The sequence below is a fragment of the Mesoplodon bidens genome (genome assembly GCF_964165515.1).
Source record: "Mesoplodon bidens genome assembly, chromosome: 16".
Classification (NCBI taxonomy): Eukaryota; Metazoa; Chordata; class Mammalia; order Artiodactyla; family Ziphiidae; genus Mesoplodon; species Mesoplodon bidens.
Genome location: NC_138173.1, coordinates 6,818,489 through 6,842,577, shown reverse-complemented (window position 1 = coordinate 6,842,577; position 24,089 = coordinate 6,818,489). Strand labels below are relative to the sequence as shown.

The window sequence follows — 24,089 nt, the reverse complement described above, 5'->3', positions numbered from 1 at the left end:
CCCTGGTGGCGCAGTGGTTGAGACTCTGCCTGCCGATGCAGGGGACACGGGTTCGAGCCCTGGTCTGGGAAGATCCCGAATGCTGCGGAGCAACTAAGCCTGTGTGCCACGACTACTGAGCCTGCGCTCTAGAGCCCGTGAGCCACAGCTACTGAGCCCAAGTGCACCTAGAGCCCATGCTCCGCAACAAGAGAAGCGACCGCAATGAGAAGCCCACGTGCTGCAACGAAGAGTAGCCCCCGCTTGCTGCAACTAGAGAAAGCCCGCACGCGGCAAAGACCCAACACCTCCAAAAATAAATAAATTAATTAATTAACCCCCCCCCCCAAACAGTAACATTTACTTCCATTACAAACATTTATAATAGGTTTTCAAGGGAAAAAACACTCCACCTCTCAGCCTTGGTGTTATTATCATGTATTTATAACATGCATATATGAAACTTCTATTTGCATATAAGTTCACTGCATTAATAAGACTGACCTCTTCAGCTCAGGGAACGTGAAATCTGACATTGATTTGTAGGAAGGATGAACATTTCTTTCTAGAAGATGTTACTTCGTCCTATGCCCTCCTGTGCTCAAAAGCCCAGACCCAGTTAAAAATCCCAGGCTGGGGGCAGGACCGCCCCCTTGTATCAGCCATGTTCGTGCTTTCACTACCAAGCCTACTGATGTTCTGAGTATTTGTAGTATTTATTGTTGCTACTTCCTAATCAACATAGATTCTGATAGAAAACTAAAACTTATACTTTCTACCATTCTTGATTCTACGATTAAGAATGATAAAATCTGTTGACAACAGAAGAAACAAGCCTTTCCCACAGGGACAAAAATGAAAAACAAAGCGGGAAAAATGTTAACTACAGAAACTACCATGTCGGACCTTTTATAATTAACAATGTTCTAAAAAGGACACTGAAAGGTGCCCTATGCAGACAAGGAAAATACAAACCAAAAAGCAGACACAGAGGCATAAAATCAAAGGACATCCACTCATTTTAAGTACTCTTCTATCCCCAGGGTTAGAGCAAGGAAAGTCACTGTTGTACATACGTCTGTGTTGACATCTACACAAATAAACAGCAGCACTAAGAGAGTTTACATTCAAGAAGGTAAAGGGCAGAAGAGAATTTTTGGAGGAAAAAAGGCATTTGCCTTTAATCTCAGGGACCTCTTTTATTGGTGCCTAATTAACACACATAACTTCATGCAAGAGAAGTGCCAACTACAGCTTGTCGCTCGCCACCTGGCTCTACAAGGATGAAGTCAGTCGCCAGCGCAGCCACTGACCTTCAACGTCCCCTGAAAGGAGTTCGGGGCTGAGATCAGGAGTGAGGCATCTGTGCTCTGGGAAAAACTGGCAGAACAGGCCTTCAGATAGATATTTTCAAGAGAAGATTTTTTTTTTTTTTTTTTTTTGCAGTACGCGGGCCTCTCACCACTGTGGCCTCTCCCGTTGCGGAGCACAGGCTCCGGACGCGCAGGCTCAGCGGCCATGGCTCACGGGCCCAGCCGCTCCGCGGCATGTGGGATCCTCCCGGACCGGAGCACGAACCCGTGTCCCCTGCATCGGCAGGCGGACTCTCAACCACTGCGCCACCAGGGAAGCCCAAGAGAAGATTTTATGAGCTCAAATTCTTGCATCTCCTCGTATCTAGAAGAGCACTAAAATCACAATGGGTGATGTCTGCTCCACGGGACTGGCAGCAAGCCTCTGGCAACATGTGTGCTTGACTGCACGCCCGCCCTTTGCTAAAATCCTATATAGCACTGACCTTCCCCCATCTCCTTGGAGCGGTTCCTCAGGGCTATCTGAGACGCTGTCTCCAGGGCTATAGTCCTCATTTTGCCCCCAAATGAAACTTAACTCATAACTCTCATGTTGTGCTTTTTTTTTTCTTCAGTCACCAGGAGCCAATTGAAAAACTATTGTATTGCTGATTGTATGACGTCTCTAAGCCCATGCTAATAAGTTGCTAATTATCTCCAAAGAAAGCAAGAAAGGTTGTGATATACTCAACAGAATGGACTTATTTCCACCTACTGTAGCTTTCCTCTGAGCAGCCTAAGAAGCCAGCTGAGATCACCTCGTCAGGACTCAGGAAGCTGTAAGGTTGCAGCTCCCCAGAATGATTCTGAAAGTCTCTTGCTTCATAGTGTGAAAAAAAAAAAAATTCAAATGAATAAATTTTAAACATCTTGCTGAACTTATTGAACAGTTCACGAATGGGCAGCAGCCAATCTAGCAAATAGAAACGAGCTCCCAGTAGCTGGTCAAGCTGAGACTTTTTTAGGCAGAAGAGGGTGGGAACAGGAAGGTACACTGGCAGAAAAGCAGGTTGGTTATGGCAAAGGTCACCTTCCTTTAGGGGGTGGCAAGGGTTTATCAGACAGATAACCTCATTAGCGCTGATCAGATTGTCGATTGACTGGTTTAAGATTCCATTTCCGGGAGAGCCCACGCTGTAATGAAGTCAAGTCAGGGTTTGGTGACGTGGGCTTTGGCATTTAGGGGCCCCATTTTGGGCTATGGTCTTGTTTTTAACAATATAGAAACATTTATCTAAAAGAAAATAAATCATCAAGTTCAAACTTTCTAAAAAAAGCTCCCCGCCCTCCTATTTTTTCAGAGACTTAGGTCATAGCCCTAAATTCTAAAGAGGTCAAATTGTTAAGTATTAAGCTAAGTAGACTATAGCTAGTTGTTAGTTCTGGGCCACATGAGTGATTTATATGTGCTGTACAAACACCATGCACACTGTTACACATATGCAACGGGGCTCCTTTTACAAAACATTTACTTGGAATTAAAAGATACTTTAAAATTAGAGGATTATAGAAAGTGTTTCTTAGCCTTTATGACAATACTGGACACATGTCGTGACATGTCGTGACAAGGTTTTCAAGAGATCCAGTGTGGCCAAAGTGAAGAAAAACCTGCACCTTTATTTTGGTGGAATAAAAACAGAAGCAGTAATGGGAAACAGATAACATCGCTACAGCTCAGATCCTTCTGCCCATCAAAAAGACGTACCACGGGAAATGTTACCCTTACAATGCTCCACTAGGCCACTCAAATAAAGCTGCAAATCAAAGGAAATTTTGATAAGGATTTTCAATCACTTTCAGTGAAAACATTCTTTATTGGTAAGTGAAAACATCCTTACACACGTCATGCAAAACAACTGATGTCACACAATCTCTTCTGAGAGGATTATAAATTTTAAAAGTTACAGCGACTGCAACAGTACAAAGAATTCAGGAAAACTCTAAAGGAAGCAAAACACTTTGTAGAACACACGAAAGTACTGTTCATCCATCTGGATGTTTGATTCTCCCTCCCGATGTTTGATTCTCCCTCCCGATGTGAATCTATTTTGGAACCATTATATACAAAATGGCAGTCGTTTTTGTATGTGCGTCTACAGGCACTCCATCTGACTAAAAAGAAACTATAAGAATAATGTTTCAAATAATTTCACAGGGTTTGGTTAATTGTTTTCTCCATTTTGTTAATCCAAAACAGGGCAATACCCTTCTATTTAAAATGTTAATTTGTTTCAATAGATTATTTCTGCAGGAATAAGATTTTGCTCCATGAAAATGTAGTTTATCCCTGGTAATCCTTCTGAACAGAGGCTGACTTCTTGAACGGTCATTTACATATTCTCCAGGTTATTTTCAACTAGCGGAAAGGAACAGAGATTCCCATTCCGAGAAGACTCAGGACTACGCTTCGTACTCTGGATTACGACACTGAGAACAAGTTTTCTCTGCGGTGCCGAGACCAACACTTGCGCGGTATCCGGCCCTCACACGGGTAAGTTCAGCTCCTGGAAGCGAGGGGAGCCCCGGAGAAAGGTCACGCCCAAAGCTCCTCCTGGCACATTCCAGTCACGTGGCAGCGAGGAGGCACAGTGGGCGTTGCCAGACACCCTGCAGCGAGCGCTGCTGTAACAAAGACCTACAGGTGCAGAGGTGGCCTTGCGCCTGGGCGGTGGGTAGAGAGAGCCGAGGCCGCCTCGAGCCCCGCGGACGGCAGCCAGCCCGGGCTCCGCGAAGGCCAGGGGTGCTCGCGGCTGCTGGGAGGACACGCCTACGAGCGACAAGGACCTGAAAGGCGCTGCCAGTGAGGGCTCAGGGGGGAATGCGGACGGAAAAGAGATGCCGGCGACAGGGCGGCAGGAGGCTTGGCTGCAGCCGCGGGGACAGCCAGAGGCGTGAGGGAGAGACTCGGGACACCGAGCTGAAGACTTCCAAGCGAGGCGGGGAAGGCGCAGCCTGCTTTCTCCCTACTGATGAGGGTAAAACGTGAGAGGAAGCAGTTCAATGGAGGGAAGGACTGTTAAAAAAAGAAGGAAACAGGACTTGATGACTTGGAAATTCTTCGTTTACCAGAATGGCAAAGACATTAAGAGATTCACTGTCAGGAAAGACGGCTCTAAGGAAAGAGATGAGATTGTGGCCTATAACTTTTTGCTAATACCTGAGAAAGATAAAAAAAAAAAAGGTCACATCAAAGGCTCTTTAAAGAGATGAAGAGTGTGACTCACAGAGCCCCTCAGCCATCTCAGAAAAGGCCAAAAACAGAGCTGGATTATCTAGGAAAGCTCTGGGGAGGAGCCTCCGGTCTAATGCAGCAACTTCTGTAACAGGCACAGAAGACCCACAGACACTGCCGTCTTAAACTAAAAGGGACAGACACAGAATGAAACGATAAAAGATGGCTGAACCTCCCACGATTCCACAGGCAAGAAACAAACTGACAAAACTACTCAGCTGCAGACACCCGCTACCTTTCATGTATAAGGAAAGACCCTGAGGGAAACTCACACGTCTGTGGGATGCTGCTGGGAGCCACAGAAGATTATTCGCAGGCCCCGAAACCTAACGGACTGTGCCTGGCTGAACTTCTAAATCCCTTGGCAGTGCTGGCTCCTTCTTCCCTTCCAGTTTCTATTTTTTTGAACAGGAAGGTTTGTAACGATTATTCCATGCCTGTCTTACCCTTCTATTTGGGAGCAGATACCTGGGTTTCTAGGTTCACAGATGGAGAGAAACTGGGTCCCAGGACGCACACCCAGATGCTCACTCATACTTTAGATGAGGAGATTATCCCGGATTATCTGTGTGAACCAAATGTAAGCACTAGGGTGCTTGTAAGAAGAAAGCAGGAGAATCCAAGTCGGAAGTAAATGATGTAAGGCCAGAAGCAGAGACGTGGAGGGATGCGGCCATAAGGGAAGGGATGCCATCCGCCTCTACAAGTTGGATGAGGCAAAGAAGAGACCACCCTGGTGCCTGCAGAAGGAACCTGTGATGTGTCACCGTACATGACAAAAGGGATTTCAAGGGTTCGGTTACGGTCACTGTGGACCTTATGGTGGGGACGTCATCCTGGATTATCTGGCAGACCAATCTGATCACATGAGTCCTCAGGAGCAGAGACTCTTTCCCGGCTGTTCTCAAAGAGATGTGATGACGGTGGGGCCAGAGACATACAGCACTGCTGGTTGTGAAGATGGAAAAGGGCCACAGGCCAAGGAATGCAGGTGGCCTCTCCAAGGTGGAAGGGCAAGGAAACATGTCTCCCCTAGAGCCTCCCCAGAGGAATGCTGCCCTGTTGACACCTGACTTAAGCCCAGTGAGACCCACGTGAGACCTCTCACCTATAGACGAAACCTAGGCTATTTTAAGCCGCTCAATTTGTAGTAATTTGTTACAGCAGCAATAAAAGACTACAATAAAAGACTAACCAGGAGGGGTGACAGGAAATGGTGTCTGGGAAGAAGGAAAAGCTTTTCCCTCACCCTGCTGTAGCCTCCCTTACTCAGGAAACATGTGGCGTCAGCAGAAACGCAGACATTTACGCTGGTAACTCTTCAGATCCAGTCTGGCTGACAGAATTTACATTCCTGTATTTCTACACTCATTTTGTCTTGCAGTAGACTACATTCTGGGTCGAACACTTAGAGCAGTGTTTAGTATATGTAGTGGGTCCTCTAGAACAACGTGCTGAAAGAATAAGTGCATGTGGTCACGGCAGGCTCTGCGAGGGACTCGAGTTATTTTAAAGTGCCGGTGGACACATCTCCTCAGGAACTGCTGACCTTTGTCTTTGTTTCTAGTTTAGGATGGTCAGAGTCCTGTAAAATACAAGGCTAAACTGTATTTTCTGACATAAGTAAACAGCTAAATCAGCAAGGAAAAAGGATGTGTAAAATCTTAATAGGAGAAATAATTATCGTATGATCAAAGTATTTCAAAATCAGATACAGATACTTTTCAGTACACGACAGAAAAATTTTCAAAGTATTTGATCAGAAGATTTCTTAATGGCTGTTGATCAATGCAGCATCAAGAAACTTTAGTGCAGATTTTACCAAATGCATTTATCAAAATGGGGTTTTGTTCATTTTCTCTGCAAACAAATGTTGTTGCATTAACTCTGATCATGTATCAAATTGGTTTGCCTGAATATTTAAAAGCTATCAACAGAAGCCAGCCCTTGCAGCTAAAACCTCAAACATATTTCTCAAGATCTATTCCTAGGCCAAATTTTTCTAGACTAAAGCTGGAAAGACAATAAGAATAAAACCAAAATTTATCTGTATAAATAATAAAAATAACTTTTTACGCTCTAAGTGTTTTCCTCACTAATATGGCACATTATCGTTCCTACACGCTACTGCATGGGTAGGAGCAATATCATTTTAGTTGCTGGAGTATCACAGTGTTAAGAATATCTGCTTCTTGTAGTGTCAGGCTTTCATCTGTTAGCTCTTTGTTTGGAAATGAAGTCACAAGAATAAAGTCAAGAGTTGCAAATTCAGGACGGGACTGTACAATAAAGTCCCGAACATCCAGGATCCTGAAGAAATAAGATAAAAATAATTTGTGATACAAAAGTTTTATTGTCAATTAAGCTTTTAGCTAAAGCTAGATGATAAAAAAAAATCACACAATTCTTATCCTTATTTAAATGTGTTGTAACCTTCTTTAATTTAATTTCAATGGATGGATTTACCTTGGCTTTACGGTAAAATGTGAGGATTAACTTTGGAGCGCACCTGACATTTACTCTAACTGTAAACAGACACAATCTTTAGGTGAGTTATGCATCAAAGAAATGTCAACAATGCTATTACACTACAGGGCCTATTTTTTCAGAGTATAAAATATCTTAGCAGCACATGACCCTGAAAAAGGTACCTCAGATGAGCCTGTGTCAGCGTGAGTCTATAACTATGAAAAGTGTTAAGTTATAAAAATAATTTTAAAAAATTACTCTCACATATATACAGTAGCTCAACTAAGATCATAAATGTATATCTTAGTGGGATACAATGAACAAATAAAAATAATATCTTATTAGCACAACAAATGTACAATGAATGTTAAAATGGCATTTAAAACTTTATTTGAAGTACTTGATAAGAGCACAATTAAATTTTATTTTCACTATAAATTTATGTTATAAAGAATTTGCTATGTAGAAAGTTAATCTTAATCAGGGTTATCATAAATTTTTAAAGGAGTAAAGTCCAAATCAGGTTTTACTAAAGCAAATCAAATCTGATTCAACTTCTCATGGTTTTAGCAACGGTGCAAAACTACAGCTTTTAACAATTTTATTTATTTTTGAGTGGTATCTGCATTTGCACTAGTATTTGGACAGTTTTCAGAGGATGCTTAAGTACTAAGTGCTTCACTTCTTACACACAGCTATTATTCTCTTAAAATCTTTGTTTTCTGTCAAAAACTTACTTCAAAAGTAAATGTAAAGAATTTCGTATTCTTCATGACTCAGGCTGCATCCAGTTTTACAAAGATAAGTCACCCCAAGCTTACCTGTGTGTACTATTGAATCTTTGTATCAAACGGCTCCCGTCTGCTAACCTGATCTGAATTTTGGTCGTTGGCACGGAATCATCAATAAGAACAACTGCATTAAGTAGTGACTTCTCCTCTTCTTCTGGGGAGGAAGGCGTACTGACTATTTCAGGTGTGAGGCTAAGAAAGAAGAATTAAAGAATCAGAATGTAAGTCTGAACACATAAGATGCACAACAGCCTGAAGACAGCAGAACCACCACTGAGACTTTCACCCGACCTCCAGTCATCCCGCCACGGCTTCTGCCCCAGTGGGAACACAGCTTCCTTGGGGTCTCCTGTTCTTCTTCCATCTTCTTTCATTATATTAAAATTACCTTGGGTCCTATGATTCTGATTTAGTTTATCCAGCCTCCTTTGAAAGCCTAACTCCGTATTCCTTCCTCCCCAATCCCTTTGAAATTTCATGAGACTCTTCAGCACAACGGTCTGCAGTCAGAAACCTGAGCAACTTGGAGTTAACGTCCAGGACCGACCGTGAGCACAGACAGACTTGGTTTCAGATCCCAGCTCTGTCAACTGTGTGAACTCGAGTACCTAAATTAATCTCTCTGAATCCCAGTTCTATCATTTATAAAATGGGGGGGAAATAATAAGATGTCAAGTAGGTCTGTTACAGTAAGCCCTTCATATAGTGCTTGGAACAGTGTTTCAAGAGGTATCAGCTATATTTGTACATATCATCAGCACTAAGCTATCAACTTAAACTTAGTCGATATTACTTTAAAAATCTGCTTTAAGTAGTTACTGCTTTATGACAGAGTAGTTCCTAAGTGTGAGTGAGAAATGAAATTTAATATATGGTGATGAATTTATAACGAACCTCGTGTGATACAATCTCTTAGCACTGGACCTTGGTTACTAGTGACCACAGTGCCTTCTGACGCCAGCAGGATGACCCATCGTTGTAAGCCGAAAGCGAATCTCAAAAATAGAATGCTCTTTTGATTAAGCAATTAAAACAAATGAAAAGAAATTGAGAAATTCTTCATAGACATCAAATCTTAATCCTCTTTCAGTCATCCTGCGGGATTCTTTGATAGTCTTGATGTTGATTCTCTCAAATACTGGGACTCTGATGGCTCCCTTAAAATGACTGTCTTTTGAAAAAAATAAAATATATATTTATCAGTATAAAAGTCCTATGAGCATTTGTGCTGTAGTCTAGTGTAAACCTAGCTCATCGTGACTCCAACTCCCACCCAAAAACCTTCTCAGCATATCTGGCAGAGTGGGAAAATTAACTGGTACTTACTGCTAACACTTTGCCTTTCCTTAGCTACTTCCCGACACATATTTTAGAACTAATTTCAGAATGTATATGATAAAGAAATGGAAGAGGAGAAAATGATGATCTGCAGTCACCGTTCAGGTAGTATTAAGGAATTTCCTGTCAAGTTCGGAATTGAGGACTGAAACAGCTGCCCCGCCAAGGTGGGTTACTCTGCAACAGTCCTGTGTCCCTTACACAGGGAGGGGGACGAAACCCAAAGAGGGGACAGGAGTCAGTGAGCACAAAGGGCCTCTTCCCTCTCTTTTTGCATCCTTATAACCAGGTCTACCCACGGTCATCACCACCACCAGCACAGCCTCTGCAGCATTTGCTATTTCATTTAGATCCTGGAGTGAGGGAGGCACTGCTGCTTAGTGGGCAACAGCATGGATGCAGGGGCCCGACTCTGGGATTGACTCTGCCGCTTATTAGACGTGTGACTCTGGACAAGTCATTTAACCTCTTTGTGCCCAGGGGCTGGAATGGCCTTTTGAGATAATTAAGGCCAACCACATCATTTTATAGGAAAGGAAAACTGAGTCACAGAGATTGAAAGATACCCTCAGAGTCACAGGGACAGGCAGTGAACAAGCTGATTAGCGTGTTGACAAAAGCTAGGAAGAAAGAAAGACCATTCTACAGCTGTTAGGTCTGCCTCTCAGGAAAAAGTACTCAACCTGTTCTTTTTGTCCCTGGCTTTCCTCAGTTTGTGAGATCACTCCATTTTTTAAAATATAATTTTATTTCTTTCAATGAATTTGAAATTAAAAAAATTTTAAATAATGAAAAAAAAAGTCATATTAACTTTAACATTTAGCTCTCAAAGTCACGGCTGCGTGTTATTTCAAACTTTCTCCTCATCATTCAATTTATCAAGCCATAGTGACATTTTTAATATATTGTATTTATGTTTCAAGAATTAACATGAAAAAGAAAATTTTTAAAAGGAAAAGAAGAAAGTTAATTGATAAAACAAGCTTTCCAGGCGAACTGGAGGAAAGGATGTAGCTTGTAAGGGGAGTGATTCCCTCTTCAGACTGAAAAGAGGGCGCTGGGGATGGATGTAATGAATTCAGAGGCTAAGAGGAATGTATTAAGAAAGCTACTGCTTGTCAGGCTCTGTTCGGCCAGCAGAGCTGCTGCGAGTGAGGGGCGGGGTAGAACGGGCGCCGTGGGAAAGCAGGGAACGTCCGGGCTCTGCCGTCCGGGGGCGGGAGAGGGGCGGCCCGCCTGCCCGGCACGGGTGCGCGGGCGTCCCCAGAAGCACTGACTGCACAGGGCAGACGGATCCAGTGGCTGTGCAGTCAGGCAAGGGGCTGCAGAACCGCTGGTCAGAGAGCGAAGCAGAGGCAGGAAGGAAGGGGCTGTGAGACGTTAGAGAACAGGGCCCTCCAGGGTCCAGGGACCAAGGCGAAGGCACACCTCAGGTGTAGTGGCCGGACTCGGGGCAAACGGCAAACGGAAGCTTTTGGATGCACAGTGTGCCAGACAGGCAGTGACTGTCCTGAAGCAGAGAGAGATTTACTTCAAATCATGATCTGTATCATCATACACGCCAGCTCAAAAGCCTACCATGAACGTCTATCAGAAATGCTAGCCCTGCCCGTCAAAAATGATTCTGGGGCTTCCCTGGTGGCGCAGTGGTTGAGAGTCCACCTGCCGATGCAGGGGACATGGGTTCGTGGCCCGGTCCGGGAAGATCCCACATGCCGTGGAGTGGCTGGGCCCGTGAGCCATGGCCGCTGAGCCTGCGTGTCCGAAGCCTGTGCTCCGCAACGGGAGAGGCTACAGCACTGAGGGGCACGCGTACCACAAAAAAAAAAAAGATTCTGAAGTTTTCTAGCTCTACCTGGCTCACCAAGCTCATTTTTATTAAATAATTGTATTGTTCTACTATCAAAAATTTGTAGTTTTACATCTGCGGTTTGCTTGCTCCTATAATATTACGTGAAGGTACTGGGTAATATTTCTATCGCATTTAGGTTTACCCCATTTTATTGTGGTCTACAAATAATTAAGTCAATTTCCATCTATGTAAAGTTCTGTTTGCAATTAGACGGCCAACTATAGAAGGCAATGGAATCATTTCTCATTCTGTTTTGTTTGCTTCTTTTTAATTACTTCTCTGTTCAGTAAATAGTTGTCTGGAACTCTTGGGAAATAAGCCATTTTAGAAAGTTACTTTCTAAATAGAAAAAGGCTGACTGTTAGAACTTTTATGTTTTAATATATTTCTTAACATGAAGCCCTCTAAAATGCTCTATGCAATCCTTCACCTTCTTAGAATATACGTAGCCAAATATTCCGCATCTGGATCCATGTACATCACACAGGCTCACACCACCACGCTAATCTCCTGTGTAAATTTCCCATGCATCAGAAGTTGGAAATTCTAAAGACTACATTTCTCAGACTCCCTTGCAGCTAGGATTTTGTAGGATTTCACCCTTCCATCAAGCAAATAAATACATACTTGTACGGTGAAAGTTAAGACCGTGGCATGGAGATGATGCAGCTCTTCTGGTCCCCAAGGTCCTGGAGGCATCTGACTCTCCCAGTGCAGTCATGATGGGGTGTTCTAGCTCTGGGCCCCAGCTCCACAGGCTCTGAGCAACTGATGGGGCACAGGAGGTGTTTTCTCTAGAAAGTTCTGTTTGCTTCTCCTGTCTAAGGAAAGCTTGGTTTGCTATCTCTTCCAGAAACTCTATGAATTATTCAAGGCTCTGTAAGAAAACCCTTACTATTTAATCTAGCAAATGGATTCTGTTTTCTATAATCAAAATCCCTGACCAATATGGCTAATGATTAACACAGCATTATCACCACTTATCTTTGCCATTCTTCCTTCATCATTTTCTCCTCTTCTTTTTGTCATTTTCTCTAGTTATTTCCCTTATAAGTAAAAAGGCTGGCCTTTGTAAGATACTATAATCAATCAGATAATAAATCATTATTTTCATGAGTTCAAACTGCCAATTATAATCATTGGGTCTTCTTAGCTATCTTCCCTTTAGGCAAACTTCTTCAATTTCAGTTCTAGGTTTACTATACAACTGACCCTTGAAAAACACGGGTTTGAATTGGGAAGGTCCACTTAGGCATGGATTTTCAACAGCAAACACTATTACATGATCTATAATATAGAGTACTACATGATCCAAGGATGGGGAATCGTAGATACAGAGAGCCAATTATAAGAGGAGTTTTGACCGCTTGCAGGGTTGGCGCCCCAAACCCCCGTGTTGTTCAAGGGTCAACTGTACTTCTACTAACAAAGATATGCAGTCTAACTTTGATTCTTGGTCATACACTTAAATAATAGAAAAAGAAAGCGCATGAAGCAAAGAGATGACTGGGCATTTAACCTGTGTTTTAATTAAAAATCATAATCTCAATAAATATTAAGTAAAAAATGAGAAGTGCTAGAAAATATTAAAAAACTATCTGGGGGTCGCAGTTATAAAAAAAAAAAAGGAGGGAAGAAACAGGACAATTCAGCAGAAGCCTGACTGTGCTGAAGTAAAGAGAGATGAGGGAGAAAATTTCCAAGTAGACCTGTCCTTAGAAAAGCCAGGTCAGCACATGTTCCTGTATTCTCTGCATGTCTCAGAAATCAGCCTCTAATCGGAGAAAAGGATGCAGAAAGGGAGACTTGAGAAATGAAAGACAGGTGCAGAGAGCTGATAATGAATTCTTTCCTATGCTGAGAAATGAGAGGGGAAGAGAGAACCGGTGTGCACATGGCAACTGAAAAGAACTCGGAAGGGAAGGAATCACATGAAAGGGAACAAAGGGTGCACAAAAGGGTATGTTGGAAACATGGCCAAGGCCGCAATTCAGCATGCCACCTGCAGTAACGTGTGGACAAATGGAGGGTCATAGTTACCAGCACACGTAACAAGCTTTATGAAGAGGCAAGCCGTGGCTATTATAAAGGTGTCCACTCGTACATTATACCACGCACACTGGTTTCTAAATTGTGCTCGGCAAAGTCCTAGGGTTCTTTGGAAATGTCTGAGACAATTCCCTCTTCCTGCAATAAGAGGAGTTCTCTGTGTTCCCATAACTTGAAGAAAGAGTTTGGCTGCTTAAGATATATTGAAAATAACCAACTTAAGCCCACTGCTTTGGCTTCAAGAGCTTAACAATTACCTACGGCAGACAGGGATGCTTAAAGCTGTGATCTAAGATACCTACTGTTTTATCTAATCAACAATTCCCCCTGTGAACCCACGTAATTGTAATCAGAAAGAGGCAGGATGGCACAGTGGTAAAAAGCACAGACTCGTGGGCCAGAGTGCCCAGTTTGAAGCTCACACACTAACCACTTCCTCGCTCAGTCACCCTGGGCAAACTGCTGCATCTGCAAATGGAGTGATAACAGGATCTACATCAAGGAGCTGTTGTAAAGATGAAATGAGGTAATGACTGTAAAAGTGCTCTGAGGGCCAGGAATGTGGTAACTGCTATCTAAGTATCACCTATTAATATTATCACCAGATTGGCACATCTAATTCCATCAGCAAGGTCTTCACAGTTTATATTTTAGTTTTTACTTTCCAGGTTATTTTGCTTTTCTTATTCTCAAAGAAAGTTCATGTTGAACAAAGACAAGTATTTTTCTCATTTTAGGGTTTTACCTTCCAAGTTTTTGTCCTTCTCCACTAAAAGCCTTGAACCTCAATCTAGGTTTTCTATATTCTTCATCCTGATGATCCTCCATATCCAGATTCACGTGGCCTCTGTGAACCAGTCGCTGAAGCTCCAGGGGAATCTCTCTTAAAAAAAGAAAAACCACAGTGAGATACCACCTCACACCTGTCAGAATGGCATTAATCAAAAAGAACACAAATTAACAAATGTTGGCGAGAATGTGAAGAAAAGAGAACCCTTGTGCACTGTTGGTGGGAATGTAAATTGGTGCCACCACTGTGGAAAACTGTATGGAGGTTTCTCAAAAAACTAAAAATAGAACTACCAAATGACCCAGCAATTCCACTCGAGTATATATCTAAAAAAACACAAAAGCACTAATTCCAAAAGATGCAACCACCCCAAGGTTCATAGCAGCATTATTTACAATTGCCAAGATATGGAAGCAAACTAAGTGTCCATCAACAGAGGCATGGATAAAGATGTGGTATATATATACAATGGAATACTACTCAGCCATAAAAAAGAATAAAATTTTGCCATTTGCAGCAATATGCATGGACTTAGAGGGCATTATGCTAAATGAAATAAGTCAGAGAAAGAAAAATACTGTATGATATCACCTACATGTGTAATCTAAAAAAATACAACAATCTAGTGAATATAACAACAAAAAAAGCAGCAGACTCACAGATATAGAGAACAAACTAGTAGTTACCAGTGGGGTTGGGGGGAATATTGAGCTAGGGGAGTGGGAGGTACAAACTATTAGATGTAAGACAGGCTACAGGGATGTATAGTACAACACAGGGAATATAGCCAATATTTTGGAGTAACTGTGAATGGAAGGTAACCTCTAAAAATTGTATAAAAATAAAATAAAAATTAAAAAAAAGGAAAAGGGTCTTAGTAAACTTTTTGAAAAATGAGTCTACACTGTTGAGATTGTGATAGTTAAGTTGTGAACTTGAAAACAGCAATTTTTGCTTAATTTATAATTTAAAAATTTCCGTGATGATTGACTAGTTCTCGTAGATCTTTCTTTCTTAAAGGTGCATAATATTATTCCTTAGTGATTCTCAACATAGGGATTTTGTTGTCACGGGGAGGCTGGAGTGCTTCTGACAGAAGGCCAAATTGTAGGGAAGCAATTTACACCCAAGTCGGCATTAGAAAATCCCGACGAGGACGTAAGAGTTAATGTGAATATTTATTTTTAAACACCCTGGAGGAAGTTTGGAAATTTGACAGGGGTGACTTTGATTGTCATGTGATTCATGCATGCTGCCGTCTTTCAGGGTCAGGATCAGGGCAGGAGATGCTGTGTCTCGGGGTCTCAACTTACACAGTGAAGACTTGTCGGGCGGGGGTTCCACAGAACCACTGAGGGTCCCACCAGGGGGTCACATGGATGACAAGGCTGTTTATAACGCCTGAGCCTAAAACCTAAGGCTTAGGCTCTATCTTACATATAAGCAAAAAAAAAAATTTTTTTTTTTAGTATTGTATAAATACACTTTGAACTTTTCAGGAACTCATCTGCCATATAAACAGAAGCAACATTGCACTTTGTTTTGTTTGGAACTGTTCCAAGTGCCTGACTGCAATGCCATTTATAGTAATTAAGTTGCCAAAGTCACACACCTCATTATTCTGTTTTTTGTGTGTCGCATCTACATGAAAAGTGCTAGACTGCACACAGGTGCAGTCTAGGTCAGTCTATCTGTCAACTTTGTTATGTCTTGTGGTGTAATCATACTTAGGCATTAGATGTTGAAATATGTTTAGTTTTATGATAAATTACCTTCCTTTACTACTTCACCATATTTAAGATAAATTTTATATGAATGTTTTTAGAAATAATATGCATAGATTATGTTATCTATAAATTCTTCTTTGAGGACAGTGAAGATAGTGTTAAAAATATTTGTTATAAAAAAGGGACAATGATTATACAGCTGACAACCACTATCTGACAATCATTTTTTTCAAGGAGTCTTTTCTAAAATTGTTCTTGATCATAATTTGTACTTGAGGATATGGTGTAGCTCAAATGAAAAAATTCTCTTAGTATACCATGACTGACTACTAGCCTACAACGTCCGTCGAGTATTTTCATTTGATAATAAATTAGTTTTGATCTATATTATAGCACATTCATCATCATGTTCTTTTCTTCTTCCATCTGGAAGTAAGCATCATTTCAGCAGTCATGTTGACCTTTACTCAGCAGATGAGCACTGCCCCCACCCAGTGGCTCCCAAGCTCTGCCCAGTGACTCTGCAGGTTTCCAAGTCCACAGCACTGACTTCAACTCTTACCCTTCTATTTACCACCAGCATACACTGCTTCCCAGGTCAGCTTCCCACCTTTCTCAATGACCTCCCTCCCGCTTACAGCATTTCTTGCTTTTCTTTGGTATTCTGACATTACCTTTGTAGAATTCAAATACAAAATCCATGCTAATTAGTTCTAAAATGCCTTTCCTTTAGAGTTCCTTGCCCACCTCAACTCCCATGAGTTCCCATCTCCACTCCACTTCAGCCACTCTCCTTGGACAGATTTCATCACTTGGAAAAGCCCCACCTTCAATTCCTGGATGGAGTGTAACCTCCTGCTCCAGCCCCTTCACTGCCACTTACATCTCCCAGTTCATGACCAGCCTGACACCTTTCTTCAGTTGTATTTCTACTTAGGGATGATCACACTGTCAGCTAGTGAAAGCACAATGCAGAAAAGCTTTTATAACCGTAGCGAAATCACTTGATTCCTCATCCTTTAGCCAGAAGGCCTGGTGAGTTATGATGTTCTTTAGATGGGTGGGAGCACTGGAAATCTGGTTTCCTTTCACAAAGTATAACTTCAAACTAACCTTTTGAAATCTTCTGTCAGCAGTAATGCCACTTTAAAAGCTTTCTAATATAAGTTGCTGAAATTCAGGCATACATGCAATGAGTCACCCTGTCAGTAGTAAGCAGGACAGTGGCTTCGTGGATGAGCAGCTACCTGCTAATCAATTCACTAATTTATTACATTACAATACCTCTGCTCAGAATTGGGACCATAGCTTCACTGGATGTTAAAAGGAACCAATGACCACTGCTTCCCCCACCAAGTTAAGAACCAGTGACTTACAGATAGCAACACGTCCTTTATATACTTAAAAATACCCTTCCTCCCAGCAGCCACTTACAGAATATATTCCAGTATCTCACTCTTAAAAACCAGTAGAGAACTACTGAACGGCGCTCTGTTTACAAGAAAAAGAAGTTCCACCCTCAGGTACAAATAGAACCCAGGTAACACATCTTACCCTCTCTTAACGGACTCCAGAAACTGAGCATTTGTTGGGTCACTGTAAGGTCTCAATTCTCCATCGTCTAAGCTGAAACCATTGCTCCACAGTTTAAGCAAAATCTGAACCTTTTGGGCGTAGGAAAAAAGAAATACAAGAGCGTGTCTGCATTAAACAATTTTAATTTTCAAGTGTGATATTTATGATTTACTTTAAAATATAGTTATTTGTGCTATTCTTTATTCAGCTGAAATAAAGAAATAAACGAAGCCACTTGTGAGATCTATACTTAGCTTAATGAACTGACAATGGCTGAAATAGCAAAGGTCCCATCCCTGGACCCTGGCCTTGAAGTACAATTATTGCTGGTTCACTGAGAAGGCCAAAGTCCTGAGAGCATCCAGCTGCCACTCCACACCCACCCTTCTCCATCATCTGTCTTTTTTTTTTTTTAACATCTTTATTGGAGTATAATTGCTTTACAATGGTGTATTAGTTTCTGCTTTGTAACAAAGTGAATCAGGTATACATATACATATGTGGCTGCTTCCCACTAGCTATCTATTTTACACTTGGTAGTGTATATATGTCCATGCCACTCTCTCACTTCGTCCCAGCTTACCCTTTCCTCTCTCCGTGTCCTCAAGTCCATTCTCTACATCTGCGTCTTTATTCCTGTCCTGACCCTAGGTTCTTCAGAACCTTTTTTTTGTTTTGTTTTAGATTCCATATATATGTGTTAGCATACGGTATATGTTTTTCTCTTTCTGACTTACTTCACTCTGTATGACAAACTCTAGGTCCATCCACCTCACTACAAATAACTCAATTTTGTTCCTTTTTATGGCTGAGTAATATTCCATTGTATATATGTGCCACATCTTCTTTATCCATTCATCTGTCGATGGACATTTAGGTTGCTTCCGTGTAGTGGCTATTGTAAATAGAGCTGCAATGAACATTGTGGTACACGACTCTTTTTGAATTATGGTTTTCTCAGGGTATATGCCCAGTAGTGGGATTGCTGGTCTACCCGTCTTCTTCTCTGCTGCAGAGCTTAACTATTTATGCCAGGGGGCGAGATAGAACCTCCAGAGACCCTCCAAGGCTAAACTATACATGTTTAAAATGAACCATAACTCCGAAATTTCAAAAGGTGAAAACAAAGAATGACTTCAGGCATTTCTATATTTATAACTCAGCTAATTCTATATCATGATGGTATGTCATTTATAATAATTATTATAACATATATGTAAGCTCATTTTGACAGTGAGTCATACATTCTTTCAACAAATAGTTACATATCTCTAAGTGCAAGGCACAACTGAGACATAAAATACAAAATTTAAGTATGAAAACTTACACATAATTGTAAGTCCTTTTAATCCATGCTTCAAAAAATAACAGAAAAGAGATTATATTATCAATTTTTAATTTTATAACAAACGGTAGTAACTAGAGGCAAAAATCTACAATTTTTCATTTTCTTTCTGTACGTACATCTTGCAACTGATTTTCTCCATAGATGTATTCCGACCGCTTACAAAAGGAATTACCCAATCTGTATCCTCCACCTGTAAAAGACTAAAACACACACATAGCAAATGTGCTAAAAATTCACTGAGGCTTATCAAGCAAAATGATATGATAATGTGTGATAATATATTTTAAAACTATATCAATTATAATTAGCCAAACTGGTTTATACTTTCCAGGAAATTTTTATATTAAAATAAAGGTCTTATATTACAGAGAGGTATACTCTAGTAAGAAATTATGTTTCTCCCCACAAAAACATTAGTGACTCAGAAGCTGAAATAACTTATGCCAATCTTAAACTAAGAAATGCATTTATAGACTGAAATAATATTTTCAAGTAGAAACAGACTTTAAAAACCCACCTTTAATATTTTATGACAAGTCTTATAATAATTATAATTCTTGAATCATATTTCACAAAGTAAATAAGAGTTTCATAGAGAAAGGAAGAATTTTATAAATGAGTATAAATTACTCTGAAGAAAAGCTCCATACTTATAAGCTGCTTTGATTCAACTATAACAGATCAACTAGACTGTACTTTTTGTTTTGTTATACTAATTACAAGCTCTTCTATTTTTCAGGTAAGATAGCTTATGAGGTAAAACTGCTGTTTCTTTTAATCACCATTCATATCATAAATGAGCTATTAATCATCACATTGCTTTCCTTTCTATAGACTAAATTATATCAATCCTATATTTTTCTTACAGAATTGGAGAACTTTCAAGAACCAAAATTACCTGAGACTTAACTGAAAGAGAATTTCAAACTGTGGGTAAAGAACAAAATGAAAACTAAAATTTAAGTTTCATTTAACAAAAGTGGTTCTGAGCAGTGGATGACTCTCACAATTACCAGACAGGCCCCCTAGGCACACTGTACACCTACTGAGCCATAATCCCTGAGGCCACATGGTGGTTTAGAAAACCTCCCAAATGATTTTGATGAGGGAACTCAGGTTGGGAAATGATAATTATAAGAATATATGACAATTATACACAAAAAGATACTTGAAGTCATCTTTGATAGACCAGTACTCTGCCAGCTGACATAGTTATAAAAGCTGTATAAAAGCTTTATAGGAATTTAAGGCACAAAAACAACTCAGTGGAGAAAGGAGAGCCTTTCAACACACAATGGTGAAGCAATTGGACCTCCATAAGGAGAATAATGAACCTCGATGTAAACCTTATAGAAAATTAACTCAAAATGAATCATAAGTTTAAATGTAAAAAGAAAAACGGTAAAAAATGTTCTAGATAACATGAAAGAAAATCTTCTGGACCTATAGTTAGTTAGATGAAGAGTTCTTGGACAAGATACCAAATACATAAAAGAAAAAAAAAAGGAAAAACTGGACTTTATCAAATTGAAAACTTTTGCTCCGTGACAAATCCTGGTAAGAGGATGAAAAGACAGCTACAGTCCAGGAGAAACTATCTGCAGACCATACATCTGACCAAGGACTCCTACCTATTAAAATATACACAGAACTCTCAAAAGTCAACAGTAACAAAACAGACAATCCAATTAGAAAATGGGCAAAAGTCTGTTTACTGAAGAGGATAATAAAGATAATGGCAAATAAACACATGAAAAGATGTTCAATATCACTAGCCATTAGGAAAATGCAAATGAACATGATTAGCCATTAAGAAAATGCAAATCAAACCCACAGTGAGTTATCACTACACACCTATCAAAATGGCTAAAATTATGAACAGTGGTATTACCAAATGCTGGCAAGGATGTGGAGAAACCAGATCCCTCATACATGGTGGAAAACGGTTTGGCAGTTTCTTAAAAACCTAAACATATACATACCCTTCGACCAGGCAGCTGCACTCCTGGGCATTTATCCCAAAGAAATAAAAACTAATTTACATACAAAACACAACTGCTCACAGCAGCTATATGTCTTCCTTCCTTCCTTCCTTCCTTTTCTCTCTCTCTCTCTCTCTCCTCTTTCTTTCTATCCATTTCGTTAGTTAGTTGTGCCGGGTCTTAGTTGTGGCAGGTGGGCTCCTTAGTTGTGGCTTGCCAGCTCCTTAGTTGAGGCATACGATCTCTTAGTTGTGGCATGCGTGTGGGATCTAGTTCCTAGCCAGGGATTGAACCCGGGCCCCCTGCATAGGGAGCACGGAGTCCTAACCACTGCGCCACCAGGGAAGTCCCAGTAGCTATATTTCTAATGGCCCAAAACTAGAAACACCTAAAATTTCCCTCAATAAGTGAAGAGTTAACAAACGGTGGTACATCCACACCATGAGCGCTACTCAGGAATAAAAAAGAAGGATCTACTGATACACTCAATAACTGATGGATCTCAAGGGCTTAAGAAGAGTGGAAAAAGAGCTACTCCTAAAAGGTCACACACTGTACGATTCCATTTGTATAACATTCTCAATATTACAAAATTACAGAGATGGAGAACAGATTAGTGGTGGCCGGAGGTCTATTGAGGGCAGGGCGGTGGTAGTGACTCTAAAGGGGGCCACCAAGAGGAGACTGTCGTGATGATGGACAGCATCCAGATCGAGGAGGTCACCAATCTACACCTGTGGTAAAATGACACAGACCTACACACAAACCCTGCACCAAGGTTAAATTCCTGCCTTTGCCACTGAACTATAATTATGTAACAACCGCTGGGGGAAACTGGGTGAAAGGTGCATAAGACCTCTCTGCATTCCTTGGCAAATTACTGTGACTCTATAATTATTTCAAGATAAAAAGGTAAATAGAGAAGTTTCATAGAAATATTAAGAAACTGCCTCAACTTTCGACCATTAGTAGAAAGATTATATAGACTTATAAAGCAAATATTTGAAACAAACATACAGTTAGAAAAACAATGTTTGCAACTAACAGAAAAATCTTTAGGAGATCAAATATATAAACAGCAAATTTAGTTTTTTTTTAAACTTTAATGTTACATTGCTTTTATATTTTATTTTTTATTTATTTATTTTATTCCTTGGCCACGCTGGGCGGCATGTGGGAACTTAGTTCCCTGACCATGCCCCCTGCAGTGGAAGCTTGGAGTCAACCACTGGACCACCAGGGAAGTCCCAATAGCATATTTAGTTTTAAAAATTCAGCCCTTACCTTAGATTTGTCATCACTTGAAGCTCTTGTGGCTTCATTCAGAGGGACAGCCCCATGTTCCCTTGCCTCTTTGAAGAGTTCATTCACAATTTTCCCAGTTGAAGGTCGAACTATATGTAATCCACTGCATTCATGTTCACTTGAATAGAACCTTTAAACATTACAGTTCATGAATAAAGACAGAATACAAACATAAACTACTTTAAGGCAAAAAGCTGCACAGTCTTAGGAAATGACCTTTATTTAAAGAGAGCCATTTCTAAGGCCTTTGTGGAAATATTTAATTTTAAAAATGGGATTAAGGAATTAAGTAGTATCAATAGTTTGCAGAGATTCTGGTAGCAAGTTCAGCATCCCGCCTGAGAACTAACTAGTTTGTTTCTTCCTCACTTACCCTCTGTAACTGCTTATCTATCACACGAATCTCTTTGACAGCTGACAACCAGAAGCTAAGCCTCTTCCCCCAAGGAATCCACATTCAGTAGGACCTGGTCAGTGAAGAGACTTCTATATTTAGATGCTGTAAATATGTAAATCTAGACCACAGGGCTACACATAGAGTTTACTCCTCAGAGAGTTCTGATTGAAAAATTATAACCTCCCTGTGTTAAAGGTAAATAACTTAGACCACAAACAATTTTCTCAGTGTTAACTATGTAGTGAATAATTTCTCCTTTCTTTTCTATTTCATAATGGTCCTAGGGAATATAAACATTTCCTTCACATAAATTAGTACCTTATTTTATCTTTCAAGATTTTTTACAATCAAGAATATCAGAAAATATAACCAATGAAATATCAACATGGAGACTTCCAGAATAAGGTGACAATCAAAGCTCATATCCTTGACTACCGATACCCTCCAATTCAGTTCCTAATTTGCACTGAACTGACTCACAAAACAAAGGGGGAAAATTATACCAGCACTGGAGAACAGGAACAGAAGTCACCTGCAAGACTTTCCCAAAATTAGTATATGCAAAACTAAACAGGAAGGGGAAGGTCAGCTCAGCTCTCAATTCACTGTGAGTGGAAGAGAGGTCTATACGGAGAACAACGGACACCAGCAGAACCCCACTAACAAGGCCAGCTCACCACTACTGAGGGTGGGGTGGGGTGGGGTGGGAGGGATCCAAGCTGCCAGCGCTCTGGTCAAGTCCACCGAGGACTAAGCTCACCCAGGGCAGGAGCCTACGGAAGGCTTCCTGCCCAGCGGATACTCAAGAGGGCCCAGTACAGACAAGCAAGGCTGGACACTGCCATGGCTGGCTCTTACGACGGGGATCAGCGTCAGAAGGCGCTTGACAGCAGATGCCTTAAATGGCGGCACTGAGAAGGGAAGGGAAGGGAAGGGACGGGGAAGGGGAAGCAAAGCTTCCTGCTGCAGCTACTCCTGTTGGAGCCCCTCCCCTCCTGTCTCCTGTCCCTAATCTGGCAAAGTACAACGATAGAGTCCCTTTTTCTCAGCCTTGGTGAGAAAGACCTTACAGGAAAAACCTGACGTAGTTCGTGCCCCGGTCCGGGAGCATCCCACATGCCGCGGAGCGGCTGGGCCCGTGAGCCATGGCCGCTGAGCCTGCGCGTCCGGAGCCTGTGCTCCGCAACGGGAGAGGCCACAGCAGTGAGAGGCCCGCGTACCGCAAAAAAAAAAAAAAAAAAAAAAACCTGACGTAGGAAAAGATTTACTAACTTCTTTATGGTCACTGATTTTTTATTACTGGTATAAGAAATCTTTGCCTACCTCAGGGTCTATTTTCTTCTAGAAGTTTTATTGTTTTCCACAGTCCATCCTTCTCCTCTTTCATAAGTATGCCTATATACTTGACTCTCCTTCTCTATTTAAGTTCATCTGATCATCAACATTTGCCACTCCCATAGATAGCAACCTCCTCTATACAGAGGACTCTCAAATGTATGTCTTTAGACCCTCTTAGTTACGGCCCGGTGCTGAACTGAAAAGCACCTACTTGAATCCAGTTCATCTCTTCCCACTAATGATCACATTTTCCCTGGACACCAGATTAAGAAGCTTTCAGTCTTCCCTCTTTCCTGCTCACTTACTCTCTCTATTCCACGTCATCACGTTTCTACAATAAATTCTTTGAAAGTATCCCACACCAATTCCACCCCTTTCTGCTCTATTCCACTGACACCATCCTAACCTCAAACTTTATGACCCCATTCTCTGGATTACTGCAGTGGGCTTCTTCTTGACTTGTCTCCTTATCCTGTTCTTCCCATTACTATTCATCTTATACGGCACTGCCAGACCTACGTTACCAGAAGTATAATAAGAATAACTAACATTTATCACTGCTCAT

The 24,089-nt window shown here is 41.0% G+C and overlaps 1 protein-coding gene across 5 annotated transcripts in view; it reads right to left on the bottom strand.

Moving 5' to 3' along the window:
• The window catches only part of UBXN2B (UBX domain protein 2B), a 34,348-nt gene that overhangs the window by 1,020 nt on the left and 9,239 nt on the right, over nucleotides 1-24,089 (bottom strand). For 3 of the 5 annotated variants that reach the window (XM_081258636.1, XM_081258633.1, XM_081258634.1), the window contains 6 exons: nucleotides 21,769-21,919; nucleotides 18,619-18,702; nucleotides 17,134-17,243; nucleotides 13,808-13,945; nucleotides 7,854-8,015; nucleotides 1,635-6,873 (listed from right to left, as the gene is read on the bottom strand). In XM_081258636.1, the coding sequence (XP_081114762.1) occupies nucleotides 6,711-6,873; nucleotides 7,854-8,015; nucleotides 13,808-13,945; nucleotides 17,134-17,243; nucleotides 18,619-18,702; nucleotides 21,769-21,919 (808 nt within the window). In that variant the 3' untranslated portion in view covers nucleotides 1,635-6,710. Of the gene's footprint in view, nucleotides 1-1,634; nucleotides 6,874-7,853; nucleotides 8,016-13,807; nucleotides 13,946-17,133; nucleotides 17,244-18,618; nucleotides 18,703-21,768; nucleotides 21,920-24,089 lie in introns of those variants that run through there. The other 2 variants (XR_014017775.1, XM_081258635.1) reach the window with 2 other exon arrangements.